The sequence below is a fragment of the Muntiacus reevesi genome, chromosome 7 (genome assembly GCF_963930625.1).
Source record: "Muntiacus reevesi chromosome 7, mMunRee1.1, whole genome shotgun sequence".
Lineage (NCBI taxonomy): Eukaryota > Metazoa > Chordata > Mammalia > Artiodactyla > Cervidae > Muntiacus > Muntiacus reevesi.
The window spans coordinates 97,583,578-97,598,674 of record NC_089255.1 but is presented as its reverse complement, the minus strand read 5'-3'; the positions used below and the strand labels follow the sequence as shown (position 1 = coordinate 97,598,674).

General features: G+C 51.7%; 2 protein-coding genes across 2 annotated transcripts in view; one reads left to right on the top strand and one right to left on the bottom strand.

Annotated features, from left to right (window-relative positions):
* Window positions 1-1,820, top strand: part of NRDE2 (NRDE-2, necessary for RNA interference, domain containing) — a 44,830-nt gene extending 43,010 nt beyond the window's left edge. Inside the window, exon 14 of the mRNA XM_065940157.1 lies at window positions 144-1,820. Coding sequence (XP_065796229.1) covers window positions 144-269 — 126 coding nt within the window. The 3' untranslated portion in view covers window positions 270-1,820. The remainder of the gene's footprint in view (window positions 1-143) is intronic.
* PSMC1 (proteasome 26S subunit, ATPase 1) lies at window positions 1,608-13,767 on the bottom strand. Its single transcript, XM_065940158.1, has 11 exons — window positions 13,712-13,767; window positions 10,111-10,164; window positions 8,985-9,081; window positions 7,861-7,985; window positions 7,487-7,672; window positions 7,177-7,305; window positions 5,996-6,092; window positions 3,942-4,131; window positions 3,325-3,476; window positions 2,848-3,002; window positions 1,608-1,897 (listed from the first exon to the last, which is right to left on the bottom strand). Exons 1-11 carry the CDS (start codon window positions 13,712-13,714, stop codon window positions 1,763-1,765), a joined length of 1,323 nt encoding a protein of 440 aa, XP_065796230.1. The 5' UTR covers window positions 13,715-13,767; the 3' UTR covers window positions 1,608-1,762.
* Window positions 13,768-15,097: the final 1,330 nt, after the last annotated feature.

The following is a 15,097-nucleotide window of genomic DNA, read 5'->3' as shown; positions in this document are numbered from 1 at the left end:
GTGGGGACCGCCGTGTCAACAGCTTCCGGCCCAACTTGGGGAGAGGCCGCACGGCCCTGTGCCCCCTGGAGCTCGCTAAGGCGCCCCGAGTTAGGGCAGGAAGGGGCCGGGGCCGCCCGCTGACCGGTGTCACCCCCGCCCAGGCGCTGTACATGGACGCCGTGGAGTACTTCCCCGACGAGATGCAGGAGGTCGTGGACCTGATGACGGAGAAGGAGCTGCGGGTGCGCCTGCCGCTGGAGGAGCTGGAGCTGCTGCTGGAGGACTAGACGCCGGGTGGGGCCTGCCCTGGGGGCCGGGACCAGCCCCGAGACACGGGCAAGTGTGCCCAGACCTCCGCCCTGCAGGGTCCTCCCTGCCCGTCTCACCTCCTGCAGTTTTTGCACATGCAGACGAGACAGAGCTGTCGTTTTGCCCATACGTGTGAATACGCATGTGCACAGACAAGAATCACGCCGAAGCTGCAGACCCCGTGCGGCTCCTTCTGGCCCACTCGCCCCGCCCAGCCCGGCTGAAGGTTTTCTCTTGGCATCCTTGGGGATCCTGCCATGTCCCCCGGCTCTTGCAGTCCCAAGAGAGGTCTGGTTCCGCACCAGGCCCTCCTCCCTGCGGCTGGTGAGCCTGCTCTGCCCCCTTCAGACCAGAGCGGCAGGGAATCGGGTGCGGCTCGGAGTCCTCAGCTGCACCACGCGTGTCCCTCCTGGTCCCGAAGCTCCGCTCGCGCACCTCTCGCCTGCGGACGCGGCGGCGGCGTCGCCTGGAGTCCGTGCCCGTGGAGAGCCTGGGCCCGCGGCCCTGCCGAGTCAGATCCGGCTCCAAGAAGGACCCCTGTCAGGGGACTGAACAAACAGGGACCCCGCTGCAGGGGAGCGGGCCCGGGTCCAGTTGCAGAGAGCGCCGCCCGCTCCTCCCTGGCGAACCCGTCTCTGCCTCAGAGACGCCGAACGGTCGCCTCCGGCCACGTCAGCCGCGCTGCTCTCGTTCTGATTTCCAAGAGCGGTGATCGACAGCCGACGGAGTGGAAATCCCTTTTAAACACAGTGGACTTCTCTGCGTTGCGTTTCTTCGTAAATCATGCGCTCTGGAACTGCTGAGAGCGAGTTTCCTTGGCCGCTCGTCCAGAAAAGCGGGCGTCGTGGAAGCTGGGGTAGAAACAGGGACACCGGCTGGGGGCAAGGGGCGCGGCGCGGCGGTCTCGGGGCTCACGCTGCACTGCGCAGGGCGCGGGGCGGAGGGAGCCAGGCGCGGGGCAGGGGCGGCGCCGGCGCTTCTGAACGCTGGTGAGAGGCAGGGGTGCCCACCGCCGCGGGGCAGCCCCTCAGACTGCATTGGGAACCCCGTCTCAGCAGCGCCAGTCCCGCTTCCTGCCCCAGGCCCTCCAGGGGCAGCCCCGGCCGGGGGTCGCAGCCTTGTTGCGTCCAGAGCAGAGGTGGGCGGCCCTGTGCTCGCGGGCCAGCGGCTGCTGTTTAAAGCTGCCGCCGGCGGCGCTGTGCCGCGCGGGCGGCAGGGACGCAGCCTGCAGTGCCCCGGGTCCCCCAGGGGCTTCCCCACACCTGGGCCCACCCTCTCCGGCCACGGAGCACCCAGCGTGTGGACAGGACTCCGTGTTGAGAGAAAGAACGCTTTATTGGGACGCCGACAGCCCGCCAGGGCCCTACACGCGCGCTCGGGAGGGACGCGGGACGCTCCGCCAACCGCACCAGGGGCACACAGCGCCCAGGCGGCTCCCTCCCAGCCTTTCCTGGAAGCCAACTCTGGTCCACTACAGATAGAGCCCCTCTGGGGTGCCTTCCTGTTTTTTATAAAGAACATTCTCCTTCGACTTTTTGAAGTCTTCATTTGTTACTTTCATTCTGCGCTCTCTCAAGGCCATCAGACCAGCTTCCGTGCAGATTGCCTGTATGAAAGAACAGTGTATTCAGAGAAGGAAATACTTTTTATACTATTTATACTGAATTTATTTATACTCTCTGAATTTATACTAATTCAGAAAGCACTATCTGGAAATCTGGTGTTGGCATCCAGGCCAAACAAATTTTTTCAAACTTAAATGTTTCAAGCATTCTAATTATTTTCTCAAAGGACCTGAGGTGGCTTAACCTGAGAGTATCTCATTAAGGAAGACGCCTGTCTTAGGCTCTAACTAGCTGTGTAGCCTAGCAGGTCAATAAATCCTCAAGGCTCTACTTTCGTTAAAGGGAATAAGCCTAAGAAATAGATAAAATGATATCCAGAGGCCACATACAGTGACATCCATTTCATTTACCTACAGTCTTAAGAGAAAATATATTCTGGTTAAATGTTTACAAGTTTCAGAGTATATATTTGAATATATTCACTTTCTCAATAATTACTTGCCAAAAGTAAAACAAAAACCCAAGCAACACGATAAAAACACAATCCTGGCATTGCAGATTCTATCTGGTTACGGCCTTCAGCAGCGCATTTACTTCAAGTGATTTGGAAAAGAGTATTTCTGCACACAAAAAAACAAGTAGAAGGGTAGCATTTGGTAAATGGAGGTGATGAGTATACGGGTGTTTACTATTGCAACTTTTCTGACAGCTTGAAAAATTTTTTCTAGAAAAATTTTTTCTAAATAAAAAGTTAAGATTTTAAAATAATGTCACCTCACTCCCCCGCTGAGAACAGCCTAGTTCCATAGATGTCATTGAGACGCAGTTCAGTGCAGGCAGCAGGACCAGGCCTGCGTGCGCCCCCGCCTCACCGGAGCGTCACCCAGGTGCCCCTGCAAGGAGCAGGCGTGCCCAGTCACGGCTGCCACACCCCGCCCCTCAGCGTCTGGGAACACAGATAAAGCAGGCTCAGTCCAGCCCAGCGCCTCACCTTGATGTCTGCGCCAGAGAGGTCATCTTTAGCCATGATCAGGTCGTCCAGGGTCACGTCGTCGGCCAGCGTCATCCTGCTCGTGTGGATCTGGAAGATGCGCTTCTTGGTCTTCTCGTCGGGCAGGGGGAACTCAATCTTCCTGTCAATGCGGCCTGTGGGCACACGAGGCTTTCAGCCACAGCCCTGGTGCCCCTGCCCTGGCTGAGAGAGGCCTCCGTCTCCTCACATGAGTCAGTCAGTGTCCTGTGCCAAATCTTAAGAAAAGCGTCTCCAGGCTAAAAAGGTTGGGCTATACAGAGTACATCATCCCACTTAATATTCTCTGAAGGGGACACAGCTTTGGTTAAGTTGCTTCAAGGCAGAATTTGCCTCTGTACATATCACCTGTTAACCCACCCTCCCCAAAGTGCCCTTTAGAGATACAAAACCACGTCAGCGCAGTCACGCTCCCTGATGGAGCCTGCGCAGCCTGACCTGGTCTGATGAGGGCCGGGTCCAGGGTCTCTATGCGGTTTGTGGCCATGATGACTTTCACGTCTCCCCTCGAGTCAAACCCGTCCAGCTGGTTCAGCAGCTCCAGCATCGTGCGCTGAATCTCTCTCTCCCCGCCCGAGTTGGAGTCGTACCTGAGAGAAGACGCCAGGGGGCATGAGGACCCTGCCCGGCTGATGAAGGCTCTCGAGACACGGCTGTCTCCACCCGTGTGTCTCTCCACCCAGAGCCCAAGCTGAACACCACAGTATCTTCTCTGTGGTCATTTTCATGCCTGAAATTGCATCATTTTTATTCAGTCTCCACGTGTGAGCTCCTCGGGGGCAGAGACTCATCTTCACCGCTGTCTCCAGAGCCCGAAGGATGCCGGGCTCCGAGCCGGTGCTCACAGCACGGCTGTGGACAGACCGAATCCACTGACGGGGAGTTGCTGCCTGTGCACGGGACGGCGGAGCCCCCGGCATCCGTGGGGAGCGGCACAGGGGGACCTCGGCAAACCAGCACACGGCCTCTCCTGGGCCTGCCCACAGTCCTCATTCTCAGAGCAGAGCAGCACGATCTACCCCTTAATGACACAAAAGAGGGAAGAGAAAGTGTACCTTTTCGTCCCAATAGCATCAATTTCATCAATAAAGACGATGGATGGTGCGTGTTCTTCGGCAACTCGAAACAGTTCTCGAACGAGTTTGGGGCCATCACCCAGGTACTTCTGAATAAGTTCAGAGCCAACCACTCGCAGGAAAGTGGCAGAGGTTTGGTTTGCTACTGCTTTGGCTAATAAGGTTTTACCTATTTTAGATTGAAAAAGAAAAAGGGAAAAAAACCTTGAGTGCGATTTTAACATTAAGAATTGGTGGATCCCTCTATGAAAAGCATGTTGTCAAAGCAGACAAGGAAATTTAAAAAAACCTAAAATACATATTTTGATTATTTTTAACTGTCTTCCTAAATTCATGATAACATCAGAAAATGCTTTTATTGCAAGTTACTCAAAGTTGCATATAATATTCACCTGACCCCATTCAACCAGGGTTAGAGAACCAAACTCAACTCCTACAAAACTATCGGTGAGGAAAACAGACCCGGGAGCACTAGGTTTGACTGAAGGACAGAGGGTTCTTGAGCAGGCCTGCAGCGCCCCAAGGCTACCTGAGGGCGTGCCCAGGCTCTGGGTGCTAAGCCAGGACCAGCTCCTGAGGAAGCCCGAAGCTGAGCGCCGCTGGGAGCTCGAGCCTTCCCTGTCTGTGCCGCGCCCTGCTGGGGCGCTCCTCACTGCTCTCAGGACAGCCCTGACACTTCTCTCTAAAGTGGAGAATCAGAGTCAGCAAGGGTACCCACCCTGAGAAGAGAGCGCAAGACCGCCGCCCTGGGACAGCGAGACCTGGGAGAGGCCCACCCTCGGGCCTGTGGCGGACAGGGGCTGGCCAGGGACACAAAGGATCCCGGGCCGGTGGGAAGGAGGGCCGAGATCTAAGCTCTGCGCCAGTGAGGCCGTGAGCTCCTCAGGCGGGCAGGCAGCGGCAGGTTCAAATGCTCATGAAAGGGCTGGACTACTCCCTGACGGTGGCAGTTAAGGGCGGCAGACAAAGACCAAAAGGACCTCCTAAGTGGAGGAGACCTTCCGGTCCAGACGCAGCCAGGCGCAGCTGCCGGGATGCTTGGGGCCGGGGGACCCGAGTGCCGCTGGCCTCTCCTGAAACCTCCCGTCCTGGCGGTGAAACGAGAGGAGCTCCCTGCCCCGGCAGTCTTCCCGTCCCTCCCCGCGACGGGCCTCCACACAGACCCTCCTGGGGATGCGGCTCAGTCCACGCAAATGACCTCCCTTTCTCTGGAGCTTACAGAGCAGTGAATTTACTAAGCCCTGGACTACACAACTCACTGAGGTCAACCCAGCGCCCAATGGACCAAACGTGTACATGCATTTTCATCTTTATCCGTTCATTCACCCGAGGTGACACTCCTTCAGTCGCCAATGGCCCGGGAGACTGCCCGGGTCTGAGCCGCACAGGACAGCTCTCACAGCTGCGGGCCACACCTCTGCGAGAGTGTCCGCATCTCTCCGAGTGGATGTCCCCACCTCTGCTCCCAGCGGGTCAGAGTCCTCAGGGGAGGGAGCAGGCATCGGCGCTTTCTAAGGCTCCCAAGGGGATGCCAATATGCTGCCAAGGTGGAGCACCCTGTTCCTATTTTTTCTTACAAACTATTTTCAATAGACTTATATTACTGTTAACACCGAAAAGAACTATTTTACAACACACACATGTAGCACATGGGAGCAAACCACAGGAGTACTGGGAAACGGGACATGCATTCACACCAAGCAGGCACTTCTGGGGGGGGTGTCTCCTGCTGTTTACTTTCTACTGTGATTCCTACGACTGCTGTTAACATACTAACTCTGTGAGGTCTACAATCGTGAGCCTGAGACAGTTCAGTTTCTTAGCACACCTGTTAGACAGCATGATGTACTTTCATGTGATAACTGTGTTTCCAGAAGAGCTGCTTATTCACGTCTAATATGTCACTTAGAGCACATTTTTAAACTAAGGATTTGAGGCCCCCTGACTCAATGGCTAAGTGATTATAACCAGCTAATGCTGCAGCTCAAGAAACGAGGTCAGCGCCTGGAAAGCGACCAATGCAGAGTACACACCTGTGCCGGGCGGACCATAGAGAATGACCCCCTTGGGGGGCTTGATCCCCATCTCTTCATAATATTCAGGATGAGTGAGAGGAAGCTCCACAGATTCCTAAGTAAAACAAACGCTTGGTAAAAGTGAAAGGTTTTCCTACTGAAATGTATCCTATTCACTAACTGGCATCCTGGGCATGTCACTTGCAACAAAAAGAGCTAAAATTTCAATTGCTCTCGTTAGAGACCATGTCTGACTTCTAGCGGCAGCAAGGACAGATTGCAGGGGATCTCCCACCACCCTCCCGTCGTCCTAACAGCACCCAATTTCCCGAAAGAGTCAGCCTTGAGTATCATTTAACAGTAACATTTGCCCTTCCCGAGCAAAAGGAATTTAAAGCTTACATTCACCCTTTTCAGTGAAACTGCAGGCAGCAGCCGGCAAGGTTTTCTGCTGCTGACCCGCCCCGAGACATGACGGCTGTCTCCCAGCTGTCTGAGTCACCGTGGGGCTCTGCGATGTCTCCGAACGCCCTTCCCACAGATGGGAAGACTGCAGAGGGCTGCCCCCACCCCAGCACCGTGGCAGGAGCTGGGACTGTGTTCCAGACCCAGCCCTGCGTGCGTGCCACCACCCTACCCCAGACATCACTTGGGGGTTTGTGTAGCCACAGCTGGAATCAACAAATTGGAAGCAAACTCACACAGATAATCATTAAATGTTACATATAAAATGTATTAAGCGGCAGTAAGAACTACCATACAATTTATTCTTACTTCTGTTACCGAGCTCAGTATTAGCAACAGAAAATCCTGCCACTGGCAAGCTCCGAGTCAGTTACTGGTCTGATAACAAAGAAAAAACAGGACTTCCCAGGCGGCCCCGAGGTCAGGAACCCGCCCGCCAAGGCAGGGCACAGGGCCGACCCCTGCTCCAGCAGAGCCCACGTGCTAAGGCAGCCAAGCCCTGTGTCGCAGCTGCTGAAGCCTGCCTGCTCCAGGGCCCTCGCCGAGAGAAGCCACAGAGACCCACGCGCCGCCATGGAGGCGCCCCGTTTGCCACAACTGAAGAAAAAGCCCTGGCACGGCAGCAAAGGCCCAGCGCGGCCCAAAACAAAGTCAGAGGAGAAGCGTGTCCAACAACGCCCAGCACCCCAGAGAGAAAGCACAGGGCTCGACCCGGAGCTGCTTCCCAGACGTACCTTGATTTCCTGGATTTGGTTGTCCAGCCCCCCAATGTCAGCATAGGTCTCCTGGGGCGCCTTTTCCACCTTCATCACCGTGACCAAGGGGTCCGTGTCGTCCATCAGCACCCCGATCACCGCGTGCACCTGACGGGACCAGGCAGCTTGAACGCCGCATCCTGAGGTTCACCGCCTCTGCTCACTCACAGGCGGCAACCAGAGTCCTCTCCGCCCTCAGGAGCGCTCCGGGGCGGCGCCCACGGGACAGGGGGACAGACTAAGAGGAAGGAGACGGCGCTCGAGGGGCTTTCCGAGACCGCCACCTGACCTTGTGGTTGAGCAGGACCGAGCAGCCGGGCTCCAGCAGATCCTTGTCTACGAACGAGAGGATGCTGACGTAGTGCTCCGAGCCCACCGACGTCGACACGATGGCATGGTTGTCGTCGATGATCTCCTCCAGGGTTCCTACCGACATCGGGGTCCCCCTCAGGTCATCCACCTTCGACCTCTCCTCCTACGTGAGAGCAGGCCAAGGAGAAAAAGCGGCTTAGACTGAAAAGCTGACGGTTCACTTGATTTAAACGCAGTTGGTGCTTTTAAAAAGCAGCTAAATAATAATAATTCATTAAAGCCTGAAAGGTTCAGCTGTTTAGTTCTAAATAGAATTCAATTTGTAAAAGTTATAATAATTTCTCAATTTACCTCTTGCTTTTCTTCTAAAGGCTTCATTTGCTCCTGATTTCTAATGAATTCTTCCTCCATGAGAAGATAGTCTTTAATTCTCTCTAGCTTCAGTAATTTTAACCGGCACTGAGTGTGAGGTGTCACTGTAATTAAAAAATAGTCTTATTATACTTGGAGCCTGGAGTCTGCAATTAATTCAGTTCCCCTTGGAGGAGGAGGAGTTAACACTTAAAATAAGCCCGTTTTATTTTAGTTGGATAGTCTCGGAGAAATGCAGGTTAGTGACCTAAGCAAGCAGGTGCCTAAAGGCAGAGGAGAGAGGGATGAACAGACAGAAATGCCACCTTTACCACATACTAATTATCTGTAACTTAACTCTGGTTTTGAACTTTATATGCTCTTCTGCTGGTCTCATGACCTTTTCTTTATCAATAACATCCTGATTCACTACAATAGGTTAATGGCACATTTTTAACTGCCTGACTCAGTTATTAACTGAGCACTATTTTAAAAATCAGTTTACTGCACCTAAGTCAGAAGAGCCTGGTCTAGGTGGTAGATGAGGGTGGTGGAGGTATCTGAACTGAAGTCTGCAGGAGCGAGATGCAGGCGGCTATGAAAGGACTGGAGAAGCACGTTTTAAGCAGGGGGAAGCAGAGTCCCTGATGCGCGAGGCAGAGCGTGAACGACACGCGAGGGGTGAGACCCGGGGTGGAGAGGCGGGCTGAGTCTGCCACCTGTTCTGAGTCTTACTCCTTATTTAGCAGGAAGACTTGAAAAATTTTACATTCAGGCATAAACTCATGCTGTGAATTCCAATACAGTGGCATTCCATGTTTTCATGAAGTAAGTGTATCTCTAAGGTAACCAAGCTCAACCTGTGTTTTCTACCCTAACCTTGTACTCTAATACCCTAGAGAAGCTGCTTATCTAAAGGAAATTAATGGACTTTCTTGAAGTGAGACAGTTTTATCCTTTGTATACTGTTAGAACTAAAATATAGCTTCTACTCCAACCTAGAGAATGCCACACACAGTCACAGGCCTGGAGCTTCAACCTTGCGCTACCTCCTGTCTGCCCACACTCAGCCCTCTAAGCTGTACACAGTGACGGCGCCCCGGGACCTGGAGCCGCGTCATTACCCAGGGGCAGTTTGCTGGCGGCATCTGGTCCCTTTGTCTTCTTCTTCTTTTTCCCAACTCGAGTTGGTACAGGAGGTTCATATTTCTTTTTCTTGTCCTTGGGTTTTCAGAACAGCATAGAAAAAAAAAATCACAGAGATCATATTAAAACACAAACGTAGTTCTGCAGAACCGTCATCTATTTCCAGGTGATATAATTTTCCCTATCTTTTAGGATGTTATTAAAAACTCTCCTTAAAAAAAAAAAGAAAATGTTTTTCATTCTTTCAATTTTTATGTGTGAACGTAATTATCTTTTTTAAAAAAATATATAATACACACTAATAGATCATTCAGCAGAGACATTACTCTGCTGACAAAAGTCTGTCTAGTCAAAGCTATGGATGTTCCAGTAGTCATGCATGGATGTGAGAGTTGGACTATAAAGAAAGCTGAGCGCAGAAGAATTGATGCTTTTGAACTGTGGTGTTGGAGAAGACTCTTGGGAGTCCCTTGGACTGCAAGGAGATCCAACCAGTCCATCCTAAAGGAGATCAGTCCTGGGTGTTCATTGGAAGGACTGATGCTGAAGCTGAAACTCCAATACTTTGGCCACCTCATGCAAAGAGCTGACTCATTGGAAAAGACTCTGATGCTGGGAAAGACTGAAGGCAGGAGGAGAAGGGGATAACAGAGGATGAGATGGTTGGATGGCATCACCAACTCGATGGACATGAGTTTGAACAAGCTCTGGGAGTTGGTGATGGACAGGGAAGCCTGGTGTGCTGCAGTCCATGGGGTCACAAAGAGTCAGACACTACTGAGCGACTGAACTGAATAGATCATTCAATAAGGAACAGAGGTCAGAATTCAGAGTTACATGCCAGAAGTTGGAGTTAAATAATTTGACACAACTTTTCATACCTAAGGATATTAAACACTAAAATCACAGACAATTGAACACTTCTGGAATGTTATTACTTTTATACCTCTAAAAATTATTAATTCATTAATACCTACTTGATGGTCAATAATCTTTTGTAAAACATGAAAAGGGTATTTGAATTCCCAAAGAACTTCTCAGCTGAGATCTGACATTTTCCACAATTTACTCACATCACAGACATCTGGCTTCACATTTATTTACCTTGTCATCCTTCTTGCCACCTCCAGGACCATGACCACCACTCTGACTTTGACCCTGAAAAAAAAAAATTAAGCAGAGGTATAAATTCAGGGGGGTTTCCCTGGTGGCTCAGTTGTAAAGAATCCACCTGTAATGCAGGAGACGCATGTTTGATTCCTAAGTCAGGAAGACCCCCCGGAGAAGGAAATAACAGCCCACTCCAGTATTCGTGCCTGGGAAATCCCAAGGATAGAAGGTCCTGGTGGGCTACAGTCCACAGGGTCTCACAGAGTCAGACACAACTCAGTGACTAAGCAACAGCAACGTAAGCTTAGAATACCATCGCTTCAAAACCCTTATTCTCCTGTGATTCTAGGACACCAACACTACCCCCTCACTTTAACATTTCTGAACTCAAGATGCACCTTGCAATCAATGTGTAAATTTAACGTGGCAAAATTTCTTTTTACCGAAAAGCTATTAGTAGATCAGCGCTGCACCTTGCCAGACTGCATTTTAAATCAAGGACAACTTTATTAAGAAAAAGATGTAATATGTTATAATGGCTTCCCAGATGGAGCTAGTGGTAAAGAGCCTGCCTGCCAATGCAGGAGACAGTTTTGATCCCTGGATCAGGAAGATCCCCTGGAGGGCATGGCAACCCACTCCATGGAGAATGCCTGGAAAATCCAGTGGACAGAGAACTCTGGCAGCCTATAGTCCATGGGGTCGCAAAGAGTTAGACACAAGTGAAGTGATTTAGCATGCATGCACGCACAATGTGGTGAGATTGAGATCCTAACCATCCCTACTTGAGGGGAAGGTATAGGGCTGGACATTTTCTAATATAAAACTACCTAGCTGAGGCCACCAAGAGTATGAAATTGGGCCACGATGACAGCTAAATCATTTAACCTATTCAACAATCATTTATCAATCACTCCTTACTAAGGACACACCAAGACCTAGGAGACTTTCCTCTCAATGGCAGATCTAAAGTCTGGGCACTCAGGCAGGTCCTTCTTCCCAATTTAAAAAGCTGAATCACCTTAAGCTATCAAGAACTTAGTGTATTAGTAAGTTCAGGAGAATTTCTGATTTTAAAACAGACCCTTCTGGTACAGGACAATGTCTTACACAGAGTAAGGTCTCTCTCAGAAACAACAGCATTTTAAATAAGCAATAGTGAATTTACTTGATTAGAAAGCCCTCTCAGCCCCCTCAAATCACTTCCACATAGGGACCTGTAAGTTAAATCATGAGCTTCACTATCAAGACAAAACAACTCCCTAAAGGAATTAAGGTTGAATCTATTTCCCCATTTGCAAGATTCTTAAAACTTTCCACTTTCTTCTGAAGAAGGTAATTAAGGGCTCTGAGAAATTTGGGGAAACACAATTAGTTTTACTGCTATAAGCCGTCCAAGTTACAGGCCTTTAACAATTCCCTATACCCCTAAGGAAACATGCTGGTGACTGGGGCAGCTACTGTCTGTGGTATGTTGATTACGTGCCTAAGTCTGTACAAGACACTTTCCTTCACTATCATATTTACACCAGACAATTCTTCAAGGTAGGTTTCATTATTACTACTTTCTAGATGAGGAATTGCAATGCGCCTAAGAACATAGGCTATGGAAATAAATGCATTCAGGTTTGAATTCCGACTTCATTACTAATAGTCTATGTGACCTCAGGGAAGTTAAGTCACCACTCTGAGCCTTGATGTCCTAACTGGAAAGTAGGGATAATATTAGCTCCTCTATGTTGCTGAAAGTGGGTAACGGATGTATAACCACTTTGAATCTGCATGATTCACAGAACCTACTCACAAATACAACGTTATGCTGAATAAGAAATGTTAGGGTCAGGACCTCAGGGTGGTTAAAAAGTCTGGGCTCCTAAACGAAATCCATCCTGGTTCAGGTCTCCCCTCTCCTGTCCCCCACCCCCATCTCTGTTTAAAATCCACCCTGGTTCAGGTCTCCCCTCTCCTGTCCCCCCATCTCTGGCTTTGTCCAGGCCGCCGTATCTTACTGGACCGCTTGTCTCCCAACTGAGGTTTCCAGGTCTAGTCTCTTCCCTCACCCATTCGGATAGTACCTTCTACAACAAAGATCTGACCCTTTCAATCGCCTCAAAAACCTTCAACTGCTCCCTAGCATTTATGGCGTAATGTCCAAACTCTCCAGCTTGCCACGCCTGGCCATTGCCAAACTGGCTTCAATTAACCTTTTCCAGGTTTGTCTACCTGTCCCATGACCCTCCAGGTCTGGCCCCACTGAAGGACATTTCCCCAAGTCAGTCCCAAACTTCTCTATGTCTGGGGCATTTACATGATGTTTCTCAGCCTCAAGTAACTATATGTGTTATACTAAACACTAAGCGGTGTACTAAACAAACAGATCCTATGAAGTTGCCACTATCATTACCACTAGTCTACAGATAAGGAAACCGAGGCTCAGAGAGGTTAAGTGACTTGACAGCTGTCACAAAGCTGGTCGGAGAGACAACACACTCCCGGCCACTGGACACCAGTATCTGTGCTTCTCTACTGCATGGGTCACTGGTACATCACAGCACACCCGCAGGCCCTGTCTCAGGTTCTTCCTTGGTAAACTGAGGATAATAATAATTACCTCCAGGGACTGTTGAGAAGAATAAGGAGCAAATGTTGGAAAAGTACTTGCCATGTGCTTGTCAGGCCTAGAATACTGCTACCAAAAAGTCCTTCCAAGACCTGCTTGAATCTGTGGTGGGACTAGCTGCTGCTCACCATACAGACCAAACACATTCCCTCAGGCCCTTTGCACTTCCAGTCCTACCAGGACCAGTCTTTCTCGGATGCTTGCACAGGCTCCCCTCTCACTGGATTCAGGTCTCCCCTCTTCGCTGAGGTTCGCTGACACCCGGTGTAAAACAGCCACCTCTCCCGCCCTTAAGCAGCCACAAGCAAAGGCCACTCGCCCGTCCCCATCCCGCCCCGACATCGTATCACATACTACTTCCTCTCTTTTTTAACCTGCCTTCTAACGAATGCAAGTGTCAAGAGGCAAAGACTGGGTCAGTCTTGCCCGTTCTCTGTATGTGTAGCGCCCAGAGCAGAGCCTAGACGCCCCCGCCCCCCGCCCTCAAAGAGCGGCTTCAACCCGGGAGCTAAGAAACCAACGCGAGCCGAGCGAGGCACCGAGGGGCCGTTCGCTCCGAGCGCCCAGTCAGAAGAGCGTCCTGAGGCGCCTGTCCAACGCCCCCGCGCCGCGCGGACGCCACCACCCGCTCCCACCGCCGCCTCCGCCGCGCGGCCCCGAGGCGCTCGGCCCGGTGACTCGAAGAGGCTTCGGCCGAAACTCCCCGCGCCGAGGGGCAGCGCCCGGCTGGAAAGGGACAAAGCCAGCCCACCTCAGCCACCCCGCTGCCACAGGGGCCCTCCCGGCGCCGAGACCCGGGCTCGGGGAAACGCCGGCCGGCCCCCCGTGGTCCTCAACACGCTCCCCAGGCGCCTTCGTGCCTCCCCGGAGACCGGGGCGGAGGGCGGACCCGGTGCCTCCGGCAGCGGCCGGCTTCTCTCGCCGTGGGCCGCCTGCACCCATCGCCACGGCCAGCCGAAGCCCTTAGTCACTCACCATCTTGCTCCGGCCGCTCGAGCCGCCGCCGCCGCCGGAAGTGCGCCGCCAGGGCGGTGCGTCAGCGGCGGAAGTTACCGGGGGCGCCACGGAAGCCGACAGGGACAAATCTCGCGGGGACCGGGTTGCGCCCTCTGGGCCTGTGCGAACGGAAGGGCGGGGATGCTCTAACTCACAAGGGAGACGTGGGCCTTATTGAACTTTCACTTGAAAAACATGTCTAAATCGCAGTTATTAGGTTACTGTCAACAAGTTAAGACAATGGCCTCGACTGTCAAAGACAATGGTGAAGATACAGAAGTGAAATGAAGTGAAGTCGCTCAGTCGTGTCCGACTCTTTGCGACCCCGTGAACTGTAGCCCAGCGGGCTCCTCCGACCGTGGGATTTTCCAGGCAAGAGTACTGGAGTGGGCTGCCATGTCCTTCGCCAGAGGATCTTCCCGACCCAGGGATCGAACCCGGGTCTCCCGCATTGTAGGCAGACGCTTTACCGTCTGAGCCACAAGGGAAGCTATAAACAATTTTGAAGATACAAACAATTTTGTGAAAATATAAACAATTTTAAATAGGCCAAAATCAAACTGAGACCTTGCCTTAACTTCTCCACGAACCTGAGTAGCCTTTGGAACCGCGAGGTTGACATACACTTTTGCACCAGCATTTCACGTCTAATTTGGTCTCTGGAATTAATCTGCTCATCTGAGAAGGTGTCTCATGAAGCATCTAAATCTGGTGGTTTGTTTGTTTTCCTGATGACTTATATGACATCCGGTCAAAATGCCGAATTTTGTCTTAAAAGTCCTCATCTTGCACCGGGTTTGTACCTTCGTTTATTACATCCGTCAGGACGTCAGAAAGAAATAAAGCTGGGACTCCCATGGCTGTCCAGGGACTGAGACTGCCGTCCCGTGCTGGGCAGATAAGATCCCATGTTCAGTTCAGCTCAGTCGCTCAGTCGTGTCCGACTCTCTGTGACCCCATGGACTGCAGCACGCCAGGCCTCCCTGTCCATCACCAACTCCCAGAGCTTGCTCAGACTCATGTCCATTGAGTTGGTGATGCCATCCAACCATCTCATCCTCTGTCGTCTGCTTCTCCTCCCACCTTCAGTCTTTCCCAGCATCAGGGTCTTTTCCAATGAGTCAGCTCTTTGCATCAGGTGGCCAAAGTGTTGGAGTTTCAGCTTCAGCATCAGATCCCACATGCCACCCTGCCAAAAATATCGAAAACATAAAACAGAAGCAGTATTGTAACATTCAAAACAGCCTTTAAAAAAGAAAATAAAGATGGCAAACAGCCTTTTAGTCTCCAGAAACTTCCATAGCAGGTGTTCAAAACACTGAACTGGAGAGATGGATTTGTCTGATCTGTCCCGCAACCCCCTGC

What these genes read in the sequence shown, in the direction of transcription:
- PSMC1 (XM_065940158.1), bottom strand. An exon ending in CTATGGTCCGCCCGGCACAG is followed by an intron (nt 4,132 to 5,995) that starts GTGTGTACTCTG and finishes AATCTAAAATAG; the next exon opens with GTAAAACCTTATTAGCCAAA. An exon ending in GATGCTATTGGGACGAAAAG is followed by an intron (nt 3,477 to 3,941) that starts GTACACTTTCTC and finishes GTCTTCTCTCAG; the next exon opens with GTACGACTCCAACTCGGGCG.